The sequence below is a fragment of the Trichechus manatus genome, unplaced genomic scaffold (genome assembly GCF_000243295.1).
Source record: "Trichechus manatus latirostris isolate Lorelei unplaced genomic scaffold, TriManLat1.0 scaffold00086, whole genome shotgun sequence".
Taxonomy (NCBI): domain Eukaryota; kingdom Metazoa; phylum Chordata; class Mammalia; order Sirenia; family Trichechidae; genus Trichechus; species Trichechus manatus.
The window spans coordinates 10,410,787-10,425,165 of NW_004444022.1; the positions used below are offsets into that span (position 1 = coordinate 10,410,787).

Sequence of the window (14,379 nt, forward strand, 5' to 3'; positions counted from 1 at the left end):
TCCCAAGCGAGCCCACAAAGACCTATAATATTAATATAGGGAATCCCCAGTACTTATATGAGTTTTAAGAACTGGGACCATCCATCCTATACATTACAGTTGAAATTACAAAGCAGGACTTGATATTTTCTCAAAAGAAAGCATTTCTCTTACAATTATTAACAGCCGAATTCTTTAAAATAGTTTAAAACAGTTTACTTCTTTAAAACTGTTTAAACGTTCTTTTAACAGACAGGTGATAGAGAAAATTTTAGAGAAAATCATTATCAAAACTACTGAACATTTGGAATAAAACATATCATCATAGCTATCTTTCCAAAAGTGGCACACCTGGTTTCCACTGTTGAGTACTATTTGCTTAGTATTTTATTAAAGAAATACTATATGGAAATTTGGAGCCCTGGTGGTACACTGGTTAAGACCTCAGCTGCTAACCAAAGGATCGCAGTTCGAATCCACCAGCCTCTCCTTGGAAACCCTATGGGGCTGTTCTACTCTGCCTTACAGGGTCGCTATGAGTTAGAATCCACTCGATGGCAACAGGTTTGATTTTCTGGGGCGTTATACAGAAATTTGTTGGGGACTGATGAGACCAAAGCAATTACAGATAAGTTAAAGATTCCTTAGAAGCCGAAATTCAAATTGTAATGGTTAAGTTCTAATTACAGAATCTTTATAATAATAAAGGTAAAACATAAAACATTTAAGTAAGTATGGAAATACGAAATTGGTGAATTTTTAGGGCAAGTAGCATATGAAATTGCAGCTATATCAAACTACATTAAATAGAAAAATAATAAAATACTTTCATAAAAATATCATTGAAGTATCTTATTTCAGAATAGAGAAAAGAAACTCAAGAGTTTTTTTTTTTTTTTTTAATTTAAGATAATTAAGACGGTATCTTAAGAGGGAAAAAAAGTTACCAAACGTTGAAACTTTCAGTTCAGAAAATATTTGGACAATTTAATTTGTATATATTAACTACAGCCTCTCTAATAATACCACTTTTGCTCTGTAAGACTTTCTCATAATTTTATAAAACCACCTTTTAGCCCTATTTTACAGCTGAAAGAAAAATGAAGCACAAAGAGGTTAATTAAGATGCACTGATAAACTGAGACATATTCGCTTTCTCCAAGTCCAAACTTCCCACTATGTACAGCATTGCTCTTAACACAGGCTTAAAATTGTTACGAGGTCTTCAAAATTTGTCCTAAATTAGGCGGCTGTGGATAGTTTTTAATAGTTTATGGGACTGATACAGAGTTAAACTATTTGCACAGGACAAGAAGAGCTGTTTCCAATTGAGTGCTATACTACAGCTGTGTGGAGCACAGATTTCACCACGACGATGGATATTAACTTGTAGGTAACAAACAGACAAAAGTTTTTCATTTCTGGCTTGGCCAGTTTCGAGTTCGGAAAAGGCAAGTGTACCATCCACCTGAATCAGCTCACTCTATGAATTTCATTCCTGAACCGGGAGGCCAGGAGGCCAGAGAAAATCACAGCGCCTCAGACCTCTAAGAAATTATAAAAAGTGCTTGCAGACCTCCCACAAACTCGCAACTCTGGGAAGGTGAGGGACGAATGAAAATTAAACACGACCGTAGACTGCGGGTGAAGGAGCAGGGTCTATCAGGACCAGGCATGCTCACGGTGCCTTCTCCTTACGTCGCCCGAAGCCTACCTCCTTGACAGGTGGGAATTTCTTCTTGCACTCCAGTGACAAGGCCCGCAAATCGCTCTGCATATTGTCCAGCAGCTTCTTCACCGCCTCGGGGCTGTTGGTGCCAGACATGATCCCCCGAGCTCCGAGCCAATGTCTGAGCGGGCAAACGAACTCCGACACTGTCAGCTCTTGGGGCGACAAGCAGCTTCCTCCAGGCGCCCTCGGTCCTTCCCCGCCTAGCCTCTTGGGCTCCACCGGGCCTGGGTTCCGAGCCCGGAGTGCGCCCGAGCGCCTCCCGCAGTCTCTTCTCAACTCCTCGGGTTCCTGTTCGAGGCGTCCCCCGCAGTCGCTCCGCCGCGCTAGGCTCCGACGGCTCTGGCTGAGGAGTCCACAAGACGGGCAAGTCTTCCCGCTACCGCGGGGCCCGGCTATGCCGGGCGTCACCAGCTAACCTGGCAAGAAGCTTCAGTGCCGGCTCCTGGGACCCCCAAGACTCGCAGACGCCATTAGCCGAGTGGCCCACAATTCCGAGCGCGGCTGGTACACGTCAACCGCACTTCCGGGCACCGCGGCCCGCCCCGGCCATGGCCCACCCGGGCGGCGAACCGCGAGGGGGCGGGGCTGTGCTCGGGGCAGGCCCGGATCTGGTCGGGGAGCGCTCTCCCTAGCTCTAGTTCTGCTAGCGCAGTGGGACGTCGTTTGCGGCGTAAAGTCGTTTCCTTTTCGTTGACAAGTGCCTGACCGGCGTCCACCGCTACTCTTTGGCGTATCTTTGTGTTAAATTGTATTTCGGTGTAAACTGTTTGCGTCCTTTGGGATTAAGCTTATTTATCTTCCTCCTCTTCGTTTCTTCCTCCTCAAATCCGCCCCAAACACCGCCTACCTCTTTTTTTTTTTTTCCCCTGGAGACCTACATTGCAGTTCCTCCGTAGAGTTGTTCAAAGCGTTGCTGGTGCACTTACTGAGGAGTAGGAGTAGTCACTTATTTTCCTAATCTGTGAAACGAGGGATAAAATGTAACTTGCCCTCCAAACCCTCTAGCTTCCTATCTCACCCACAGTAAAAGCAAAAATTCCAGCAATCGTCTACCAGGCTCTACGCGATCTGCCCCGCCCCCTAATTATTACCGCCCGTCTCTCCCCACTAAAAGGCAAGTTCCAGAAGGGCTGGAGTTTTTTCCTTCCTGTTGTGTTTCCTGCTGTATCCTCCAGTCTAGAATAGTGGCTGGCACACAGTAGGAGATCAGTAAATATTTACTGAATGAGTGAATGCTCTACTAAAATCAGAGCGTTTTGAAGCTCAAATAAGGAACAGATACAAAAGCCTTCAAAAAGTTGGAAGTGCCAAATAAATGTGAGGCAAAAGCTATACAGAAAAATCTGCATCTGTGCATCTCAGAAGATTCAGGTCAGCCTGCTTTTGTCCAAGACTTTTTGCAACTACTGAGTAGGAAGCAGAGAAAGGTAAAGGTAAAGCTTGATCCAGGGAAGAGGTAGGAGCTGAAGAAACTAACACCTCCAGACAGGATGTGCTGATGATACCTTTACGGGCAGGAAGATGGTGAGCTATGAGATTGTCCGTGCAAAGCAATGTTTGTAAAATGAGGAGGGCTTGTAACACAGTACTTTGTAAACTACAATTCTTTTTTCCCCCCTTTTGATAAGCAAAACAAGGATGGATAAAGGTGGCAGATGAGGTAGTAGTAGGGAGCTCCTAGAACATCAACTTGGATCGTTTGTGCCTATTACATAATTTCTGGGAAACTTGACAGTTCCTATGGCATAAGCTTTGTGTATTAACCCTTTATCATCATTCTGACTTTACAACAAAGTAGAACTGCCCAATGGGGCTTCATAGGCTGTAATTCTGTAAAGGAAGAAGACTACCACATATTTTCCCCGACTGGCTGGTGGGTTTGATTGGTGAATTGGAACCACTGACCATTTGACTGGCAGCCAAATGCTTTAACCACTGCCCCACCAGGGCTCCTTCATGTATTACCAAACCAAACTCCTTGCCATGGAGTCAGTTCCAATTCATATGAAGCCAACTTTTCTTTTGAAATTTAATTATCTTATTTTTATTAACTTTGACACGATTGACTCAAAATCATTTGTCTTATTGTCTTTTATATTTCTTATAGGTAGTTGAGGAAATGTAATTGAAATTAATTAAACACAATACTTATGACTATATGAAAAGCCAAAACTTTCTTACTAGGTATAACAATTACTTTTACCCAGTATTCTGTAAATTTCTTTAAAAAACAACCTTCTGACAAATACTGTATAAGACCACTATTATAAGAACTCAAGAAAAGGTTTAAACACAAAAGAAAACGTTCTTTGATGGTTACAGGGGTGGGGAGGGAGGGTGAGGGTTATTCACTAACTAGATAGTAGATAAGAATCATCTTAGGTGAAGGGAAGGATAGCACACACTACAGGGGAAGCCAACACAACTGGGCTAAACCAAAGCTAAGAAATTTCCTCAACACAATCAAATACTTTGAGAGACAGAGTAGCAGGGGTAGGGGTCTGTGGACCATGCTTTCAGGGGACATCTATGTCAATTGGCATAACAAAGCTTATTAAGGAAATGTTCTGCATCCTACTTTGGTGAGTGGCATCTGGGGTCTTCAAAGCTTGCAAGCGGCCATCTAAGATGCATCAGTTGGTCCCAACTACTTGGAGTAAAGGAGAACGAAGAACACCAAAGACGCAAGGAAAGTAGTAGCCCAAGAGACAGAATGGGCCACATAAACCAGAGACTTCCATTAGCCTGAGACCAGAAGAACTAGATGGTGCCCGGCTACCACTAATGAACGTCCTGACAGGGAACACAACAGAGGGTCCCTGATGGAGCCATAGAACGATGGGATGCAGAACCCAAATTCTAGTAAGAAGACCAGACTTAATGGTCTGACTGAGACTGGAGGTGCCCCAGAAAGCACGGCCCCTGGTCTCTCTATCACCCGAGAACTTAAACAATTTCTGAGGCCAACTCTTCAGACAGGGGTTGGACTGGACTGTGGGACATAAAGTGATACTTGTGAAGAATGTGCCTCTTAGTCAAATAGATACAAGAGACCAAAGGGGCGGCTTCTGTCCAGAGGTGAGATGGGAAGGCAGAGAGAGTTAGGAGCTGGTTGAATGTTCATGGGGAATCTGGGGCGGAGGGGAGGAGTGTGCTGTCACAGAATGGGATGAGCGGTTGGGGTCTCATAACAATGTATGTAAAAAAAAAAATTCTGTATGGGAGACTAACTTGAAATGTAAACTTCATTTAATTACAACCATTAAAAAAAAAAAACTTCACTGTACATATACCTGGGGGAGATTGTGCTGCCCCAGAAACCATGTGTGGCTTTTTGCCAAAACCACAGAAATTATCAGAGGTAAAAATAATTTTTTGATTCTACAAGTTAAGAAATCAGCAAAACTCAGGAGTTCCTCTTTGAGTAGCAAAAACAAATTATTCAAATACCTATTATTGTTCTCAAGTGCCTCAAGAAGTACAGTACTTTCAAAATTCTAGCAAATCTGCAAATGTCAGTATGGGTTTAAAACTGTCCTCTGTGGCTACAAAATCTGTCTTCACTGAGAATTACATGATAAATGCCTGATAAATGCTTTCAGAGCTTTATGACATAGTACTTAACCCTCAGGCTCTGAAGTCAAAAAGACCTAAGTTTGAATGTCACCTCTCCTGGTCACTATCTGGGTAACCCACAAATTAAACACTCTAATCTCACTTTCTTTGGACATGTTATCAGGATGGCTCAGTCCCTTGAGAAGGACGTCATACTTGGTAAAGTAGAGGGCCATCAAAAAGAGGAAGACCTGCAACGAGATGGATTGACATAGTGTCTTCAACAGTGGGCTCAAACATAACAACAACTGTGAGGCGCAGGACCGGGCAGTGTTTCGTTCTGTTGTACATAGGGTCGCTATGAGTTGAAACCAACTCTATGGCACCTAACAATCTCCAGTTTCTTCATCTTTAAAAGAGGAAAGCAGAAGTGATTTCCTCATGAGGTAGTTGTGAGGTTAATTGAGATATGGCAGGTAAAGGGGAAACCCTAGTGGTGTAGTGGTTAAGAGCTACGGCTGCTGACCAAAAGGTAGGCAGTTCAAATCTACCAGGTGCTCCTTGGAAACTCTATGGGGCAGTTCTACTCTGTCCTATAGGGTCACCATGAGTCGGAATCAACTTGACCGGCAATGAGTTTGGTTTTTTTTTGGCAGGTAAAGCACAATGCCTGGCACATAGTAAGATTGAGTACATATTTTAAATAGGTGGTAGAAAAAGATAACTCTCTTGTGGTCATCACTCACGTTAATTCTTAACTCCTAAATAAACTTAATTATCAGCAAATTTTGTACCTGATGTTTAAAATGAGGAAACCAATGTCTTCTTTGGACTCTTGTTATGAATGTTTTAGAAAATGTATCTAATTAACATTGAATATGTATTCACATATAACAAGAAAACTTGTCTAATAATATCATTCTGAAATATCTGCAGTTTAGTGATGAAATATGAATGTTACTCAATCTGCTTCCCTAGTTGTTCAGTCCCTCAGTTTTTACTGGTATCATTTAGTCTCTCAGATTTTCTCTCTTCATCTATTCTTTTGATGTTGGTGCTTCCCAGAGTTCTAGACTCTGCTCTCTTTTCTACTGTTTATTCTACCTAAGTGATTTCATGTATACCAATGGCTTCAAATACTACCAATGTACTGTTATCACCCTGTATAACCTCCATATAGATAAATATTAACAGAAGGTCCAGATTAGCAGAAATACCACAACACAGATACCACTTGGGTTTACTTATCTAAGAGATTCAGGAGGGAATGGAGTTGCGATATCAGCTGAGAGATGAAAGTGCAAGCTTCTAAATCTCCCAAATACTCAGACCTTCTGGTATATTTAACATCAGACCATCTGTAAACTCACTGCCCATTCCAGTCCTAATCTTATATACATAAACCTGGCCTGGTCCTATACATAGCCTTCTCTAGAGACCACCTCACCTGAGCAGGGTACCTTGTCAATCTCAGAGTTATAAAATGCACAATATGATAGCTACGGTACAGTATAGAGGATATTCTGACATGAACAAATCCTTTATTCTCAGCTTCCCCAGGCTAACATAGTCTAGTCCAAGTACACTTCTAAATTTAGTGCTATGGGAATAAAACAAACTCTTAGCCAGATATCTCTGAACGTCCTGATATCAAGCCCTTAGACTCAAACTTATAACTTAAGAGCTCTAGTCTGACATCTGGACCTGATGGATGTCCTTACCTATAAGTCCCATCAGAACCTCACACTCCTCCGCAAAAAGGAGTTAGTCCTGTTCTTAACGAAAGGCACCACCATCCATCTGGTTGCCCAGATTTGGAACCTGGGAGTCAAACTTTATTCTTCCTGTTCTCTCATCTACTACACTTAAGCTGAATCGAGTTCTGTTCATTCATCCTCCATAACTTTCCAATTAATCCATTTATCTCTATTCTCACTAGCTTGATTCAGGCCATCATCATCTCTCACCAGGTTTAAAGCAACAGTTTTTGGAGTGGAATCCTTGCCTCCATTCCATTTCCAATTTTTTTCCACATTGTTCCCCAGACCTCTTTCTAAAATGCAAATCTGAAGCCCTTTTATGATTTTCTGCTGTTTTCAGAATAAAGTCTGAACTCCTTTACATGGTGTGGTAGTTAGATTCTTCTAGATACCTCAGTCAGTAGGGGTTCAGAGGAATAATTCTTGTGAAAATAAGCGAGAAAGGAATTTCAGCTATGAAGCCACAACTTTTGGGAACATGAGAAGAGCTAGGCTTCCCAGAGCCTGCCATGTACTTTGGGAACTGGAAAGCCCTTTAGCATCCAAAATTGCTCTATTAATTTCGGCAGCAGAAGTGTCATGCTTCCTTCTCCCTCCGCCATTGCTTCACTATGACCAAGACACATCTACTCTATGTCTCCGCTAATTTTTCTCCTGCTTCTACCAACCAGTTACCTCACTCCCAATTGTATATGTCATCTAGCTTCTGCTTTCTCATAGCTTCAGCTTACTCATGTCTTTTGCTACTTCATGGCCTCTGTTGCTTTTCTTCTTTCTCTATTAGCTCATGTCTCCCTACCTTACCAACTATATACAGTCTGTATATGTCTCACATTTACATTTCTAAAGAGAAAGAACCTAAGTAGTTCAACATATTGAATACAGAGTGAGTATTCCGATTTTGATGTTTTTTTGCCAAACCATCTCCTCGGTCATTAACAAAATGCAAACCAACTGCTCTTGGAGCAGGGCCCACACCTGATCCAAACAGTTGTGGTTGGGGTGATTGGCTCATGTGGTCAGGGTGATGAATTCACATGGTACAAAACATGGACATCTATGCTGCAGAAAATGCATCAAAGATTTGTTTGTTCGATGAATGAATAAATGAATAAGAAGTTTTATTTGCAAATGTGTTTATAAATACTTTCTTAATCATTCGTTCTCAGTAACCATATATTTATTATTTATAAGTTAAAGTTTTTATGTTTGTAGATTAAAGTTGTGTTAACCTCATATTTAATTGCTGTTATGAATTTTAATTTTAAATTTATTTTTAGTCTCTATTTTTTTTCCTTTATCATCAATTCTCTATCTCTGAGTTGCTTTGCCTGAAATTAATTCATTTCTGCAGTTTTCTTTCTCAAAGAATTTTACTTAGTCCAGGAATAATTAATCTTTAATGCCACTTGATACGTGCCGTCTACATATTTTGTAAAACATTTTCTTAAGAAATCCCTTAAGCTTTAATTTTCAGAATTAAAAATTGTAACTTGCTGACTAGTCTAAATTACATACCGACAACAATGCAGATGATTTCTTTAGAGAAAATGTCAGTGGTGCTGAGGTTGGGGAACTCCGCGTCTAGCTTACTGGCTGTACCACTTCCAGCAGTTAGACCACTGTTTTGTTCTCCTGTGTTTGAGACTGGCACGCGAGCTGTCTGGTACCCCAATTCTCTAGGATTATTTTTACTAATCTCCAGGTTTCCCCTCAGAGTGACAGATTGCCGCTGAGCCCCACCCCCATGTCACGCCCACCAAAGAACATTCCTCACGCTAACTGCTCACCTGTCTGGATTTTACGATATTGCCTGCTAGATTCCCTATATGTAGGAGCTGGGTCTCCCACATGGCTGAACAACCAGTTCCTCTGGCCAGATCCTCTTGAAGTCAGTTATCCACCCTGAATATTGCTGTTTGTTAATCTTTCATGGTTACCAAGTGCCGCCTTCTTGTCTAGACTTCTTCCTATGGCCTCAGTTTAATCTGTTCTGCGGTCTGTTCTTCCCACTTCTCAACTCACTGCTCTTTCATGAAATGGGCACGTATAGTTTTATACTCTCATACCTCCAGGTTAGTCCTATTCTATTGCATTTAGCATGTGTATGTCCGTTGTTTGACCAGACGCCTCAAAATGTGCTTTAGAGTTATAAAACATGCCCCATAAAGCCAATTATAGGAGTAGGACGTCATGCTGGTTTAGCTCAATATTTCCTAACTGGAAAAAATCTGAAGAGAGGTTGTCCACTCAAAGCAGCATTCAGATCATATTTTGTTTTATAATTCCTCTTCTAAGTGTAAAGAGAGATGATAATAGCTACCATTTATTGAGCAACTATGTATGAAGCTCTGTACTAGCACATTTACTCTCATTTAATGTAATCACATTACCCAGGGTCAGGAAAATGTTAAACACTTCTCGGCTAGTGTTTTATTCTAAGGAGATACTACATTTAATTATTTCTAAGAAATATATTTTAAATAAGGTGTCTTTAAACAGAAACACACATAAAGAAGGTTATGTATTAATCAGCTGATGAAAACGTGGTGACTCGTAGGAAACTAACCCTATTTCTCCTGGGAGCAATGGCTCAGTATTCTTTAATTTGGTGCCCGTGGCAACTCTATAGCACATAACTACCGCGAATAACAAGAATTGACTGCACCTCCACTAAGAAAATTAATCAACTGTCAGAAAATCAGAAATAAATAAAGATCCTGATAGTATCCAGAGAGAGAGAAAAAAATCCCAAACGTATCTTCACTAGCTAGCTGCCGCAGCCAACAACTACAAAATTCCCAGTTGCTTCACATCATAAAAGTTCACTTGTCACTCAGGTCACAGGTGGACGTGGGTTTGTGGGTTGTTTGCCTACTTCCAGCCTTCTTCTGTCACATGAGTCTACCTGCTAAGAGTCCTTTGTGAAAGGATCTGCCAAGAGATTTTAAGGGCCAAGCCTAGACAGGGCATATATCACTTCTGCCTACATTCCTTTGGACAGAACTGTTCACATATTTCTAACCTAACATTGAGAGGCTTGGAGACTAAAGTCAGCTGTGATCCAAGGACGAAGACATGGGATTGGTGAACAGCTAGTCAATCTCTACTATAGAAGACACGTGAAGGATTGTGAATTAGAATAGCATTGGTGTTTTTGGGATGTATCTTCAACTTGAACTTTTAACAAAACTGGGAGCTAGAAAACAGAGCAATGCCTTTAGAATTCTGATGGAGAAAGATTCATAACCTAAATCACCCAGCCAACCAATCACTTAAGTGTGGTTCTTTTACTCTGTTACTAGGATGTAAATTAGAAATAAGTATACAAATAAAAACAAGAATATCCTTTAACCTAGCAGTTCTGTTTGTAGAACTTTATCCTACAGACATGCTAATAAGAGCCAGAGGCATGTGTGTATGTATATACAAATATGTAAATATATAGGTTGTTGTTAGGTGCCGTCAGTTGGTTCCAACTTGTAGCGACCCCATGTACAACAGAATGAAACACTGCCCAGTCCTATGCCATTCTCATAATCATTGCTATGCTTGAGCCCATCATTGCAGCCACTGTGTCAATCTATCTCATTGAGGGTCTTCCTCTCTTTTGCTGACCCTCTACTTTACCAAGCATGATGTCCTTCTCCAGGGGCTGGTCCCTCCTGATAATATGTTCAAAGTACATGAGATGAAGTCTTGCCATCCTTGCTTCTAAGGAGCATCCTGGCTGTACTTCTTCCAAGACAGATTTGTTCGTTCTTCTGGCAGTCCTTGGATATTCAATATTCTTCACCAACACTGTAATTCCAAGGCATCAGTTCTTCTTCGGTGTTCCTTATTCATTGTCCAGCTTTCATGTATATAGGTACATATAAATAAACAAGGAAACAATCCAAATTTCCATCAGAAGAATGGCTAATTAAATGATGACAGAGACACACACTGAAATCTCACATTGTATGAAAGTGAATTAACTACAGCAATACAGACCAACATGGATGAACCAGACATACAATATTGAGTAAAGCAAGTCATAGATGCATACAGATAGAAGGATACCATTTTTGTAAAACTTGGAAACAATAAAGCTAAATAATATATAGCATAAGGATATATATACTTAATTTCAATGCAATAAATTTTTTGAGTGCACAGTGTGTACCAGGCAGTGTTCCAGACACCAAAAATAGAGCAGTGAACACAAAAGACAAAATTGCCTGCCTTCATAGTGCTTACTTTCTAGTGGTAGAACAAACAACAAACAAGTAAGGTAAGTAAATGAAACATGTTAGATTATGTTAAATGCTAAAGAAACATATAAAGCAGAGAAGGGGCCAGGAAGTGACAGGGAGGTAAAGTGGTTAGCAAAGGCCTCTCTGAGAAGGAGATACTTGAGAAAAGACTTGAACAAAGTCAGGGAATTAGCCATGTGGTTATCTGGCGAGGGAGCATTCCAGATAGGGGAAACAGCAAATAAAAATGCCCGAAAGTCTAAGCGTTTTTGGTGGATTTAAGGACTAGGAACGGGGCCGGTTTAGAGTACTGTGAGTGAGAAAAGTAGTAGGAGATGAGTTCAGAGAAGCAGGGTTGTGTGTGTGAGGACCCAACACATAGGACGTTGCAGGGTTTTATTTTTTACTCTGAAATAGAAAGCCATTTGAAGGTTTTGTGTAGAGGTATACATGATCTGACTAAGATTCAAACAAAATTACACTGGCTTCTGTGTTGAGAATAGACTAAAAAGGAGCATGAGTAGAAGCAAGGAGACAACTTAGGAGGCTACAGCAATCATCGAGGTGAGAGAAGACAGAGTGGCTTGTTGCTGTGTTGGTGGGATTCTAGACATACCTTTGTAAGACAGAACCAATAGGATTTCCCGACAGATCAGATGTGGAGAAGGAGAAAACAGGAAATCAAGGATGCTGCCAAGATTTTTGGCTTCAGTAACTAAATATATATGTGGTAAGACACATAGAAAGTCCCTAGGTGGCACAAATGGTTTGTGCTCAACTGCTAACCTAAAGGTTGGTGGTTTGAACCTACACAGTGGTACCGCAGAAGAAAGGCCTGGTGATCTGCTTCTGTAAAGATTACAGCCAAGAAAATCCTGTGGAGCAGTTCTACTCTGTCACACGTGGGGTTGCTATGAGTCTGAATCTACTTGACAGCAACTGGTAATGGTAAGATACACAACAACAAAAAGGAAAGCAGTAATAAACACAAAATTCAAAACAGTGGTTTTCTTTGGAGGTTGGCAGGGATTGAGATTAGGGAGAACCCACAAGCAGCTTCAACTACTGATAGCATTTTAGTTGAGACTGGTTGGAGGGTTCCATGGTGTTTATTATTCTTTTTCAAATTTATATACTCATTACATATATATTATTTTATAAGTATCAAATTGTATATACTTTTTCCCCCCCAAAAAAATAACAAAATCCCAACAGTAGATAAAAGTGAAAATATAAAAACTATAATCATATGTAGGCCCTCTTCCTAAAATAATTAGAAGTGCGCACAAAGATCTATATACAAGGAGGTTCACTCTTCCTCATTAGAAATAACAGTAATGAATTGGGAAAAATAGAAGAGTGGGTAAACTGTGATACAATAGAATATTATGCTATTAAAAATCATGTTTTCAAAGATATTTATAAGGGCATATGCTCACATTATAATGTTAAATGAAAAAGCTATAAGCTCTATATGCAGTTTGATGACACTTTTTGTATTATATAGATGTAGAGAAACGAGACTGGACATTTGAGTGTAAATGCAGAAGCAGATATAGATCTTACCCAGTATATTAGTTAGAATTAGGTTTGGCTATGAGTTACAGAAATCCAAAACACAGTGGCTTTAACAAGATTAAAGTCTATTTTGCTCTCATATAGACATAGAAATCCAGGCTGAGATGGCTGCTCCAGGATTTTAGAGACACAGACTCCTTCCACGTTATCGCTCTGCTACCTTCAGCTTGGGACTTCTTGTAGTCCAGATGGCTATTTCAGTCCGTCGTCACTTTCACATTCTAACTAGTGGAAGGAGGAGAAAGGGAAGGGCATGCCGCCCTTTAATGAAATTTTCTAGATATTGCATATTAATAAACATTTTTACTTATAGCCTGTTGATACAACTTAGCCACATCAAGCTGAAAGTTGAAGTCGTGCTGAGCTAAAAGTTTGGGATCCTACTACTTAGGAAGAAAAGGAGAACAAATACTGGAAAACAACTCTTAGTCTCTCCCACATCCAATGTGATTCCATTTTTGTTAAAGATAGAGACAAGTAAACCAGATAGATGTATAGCAAAATATTAACACTGATTGTCACTGGTTTGTGCAATGTTGGACAGTTTTTGTTTTCAGTGTTACATTTTTAAGTTTTTAAATATTGAACATGTATTCTTTTTAAACACTGAAAACAAAATACCCAGTATTAAGAAGAAATTAAAAAATAAAAACACGGAAATTGAAGAGCATTCTTCTCTGTACATGATCTGTTGGTTTTTTTTTTTTTTTTTGTATTTTTAATGACTGAAACGAAAAAGATCTAAAACCGCAGCTTCTGGAAGAACCACTTGTTTTTGCCCGTCTTGTACCTCTCCTCAAATTTGACCTTGGCCTCTCGCCGGGCCTTGCGTTTAAGAGCAGGGTCTCTAAAGACATCCTTGTTGACGACAGTTTTGTCCAAGGCGATATCCACAGAATACCTTGTCGGCATGAGGTGATTATAGTTATAAACTTTCACGAAAGTCTTGATCTTTGACCTTTTGGCAATTTTCTTCTTGCCCATGACAGCTGTCACTTTGCGAGGATAGCGGTCGATTCCTGCCACCAGAGCATGGCTGTAGGGGCCATCATCAATGTTCTTCACGACGATGGCTTTGCGTCCGGAGTAGCGTCCGGCCAGGACCAGCACCACCTTCCCGGGTTTCATGAACTTGCCCATTTCGAGGGCAACCACCAAAGCAGACAGTACTAGCTCATCTGTTGGTTTTTAAGGAACATTTAAAAAGCACAAAAGAAGACTATAAAAAGCACAGTGCGAGATGACAATTTGTTATGTAAAAATAAAAATGTATCTTTAGTAAAACAAATACCAAACAAAAGGATAAAAGGTAAACTTTCTGGAAGCAAACAAGAAATAGGGCTTTTTAACAAAGTTCTGAGTTGGGTCCAACTTCTGGAAATGCATCGTCCCCTCTTGTAACAGCTGTGAGTGCAGAAAGTCAAGAGATCAGACTTGACTAAACAAGGTAATACCCTTGACTTAGTCTTTCAGTGTCAACTTGGACATGTCCTCATAATAGCCACAATCCCTTAAGTATATAGTTCCCTGGGCAGTCCAA

The 14,379-nt window shown here is 40.4% G+C and overlaps 1 protein-coding gene and 1 pseudogene across 3 annotated transcripts in view; both read right to left on the reverse strand.

Moving 5' to 3' along the window:
- MON2 (MON2 homolog, regulator of endosome-to-Golgi trafficking) overlaps window positions 1-2,202 on the reverse strand; it is a 111,418-nt gene extending 109,216 nt beyond the window's left edge. For 2 of the 3 annotated variants that reach the window (XM_004381560.2, XM_004381559.3), the window contains exon 1: window positions 1,694-2,202. In XM_004381560.2, coding sequence (XP_004381617.1) covers window positions 1,694-1,804 — 111 coding nt within the window. In that variant the 5' untranslated portion in view covers window positions 1,805-2,202. Of the gene's footprint in view, window positions 1-1,611; window positions 1,631-1,693 lie in introns of those variants that run through there. The other variant, XM_023736117.1, reaches the window with a different exon arrangement.
- Window positions 2,203-13,534: 11,332 nt separating this feature from the next.
- Window positions 13,535-13,994, reverse strand: LOC101348879 (60S ribosomal protein L27 pseudogene; annotated as a pseudogene).
- Window positions 13,995-14,379: the final 385 nt, after the last annotated feature.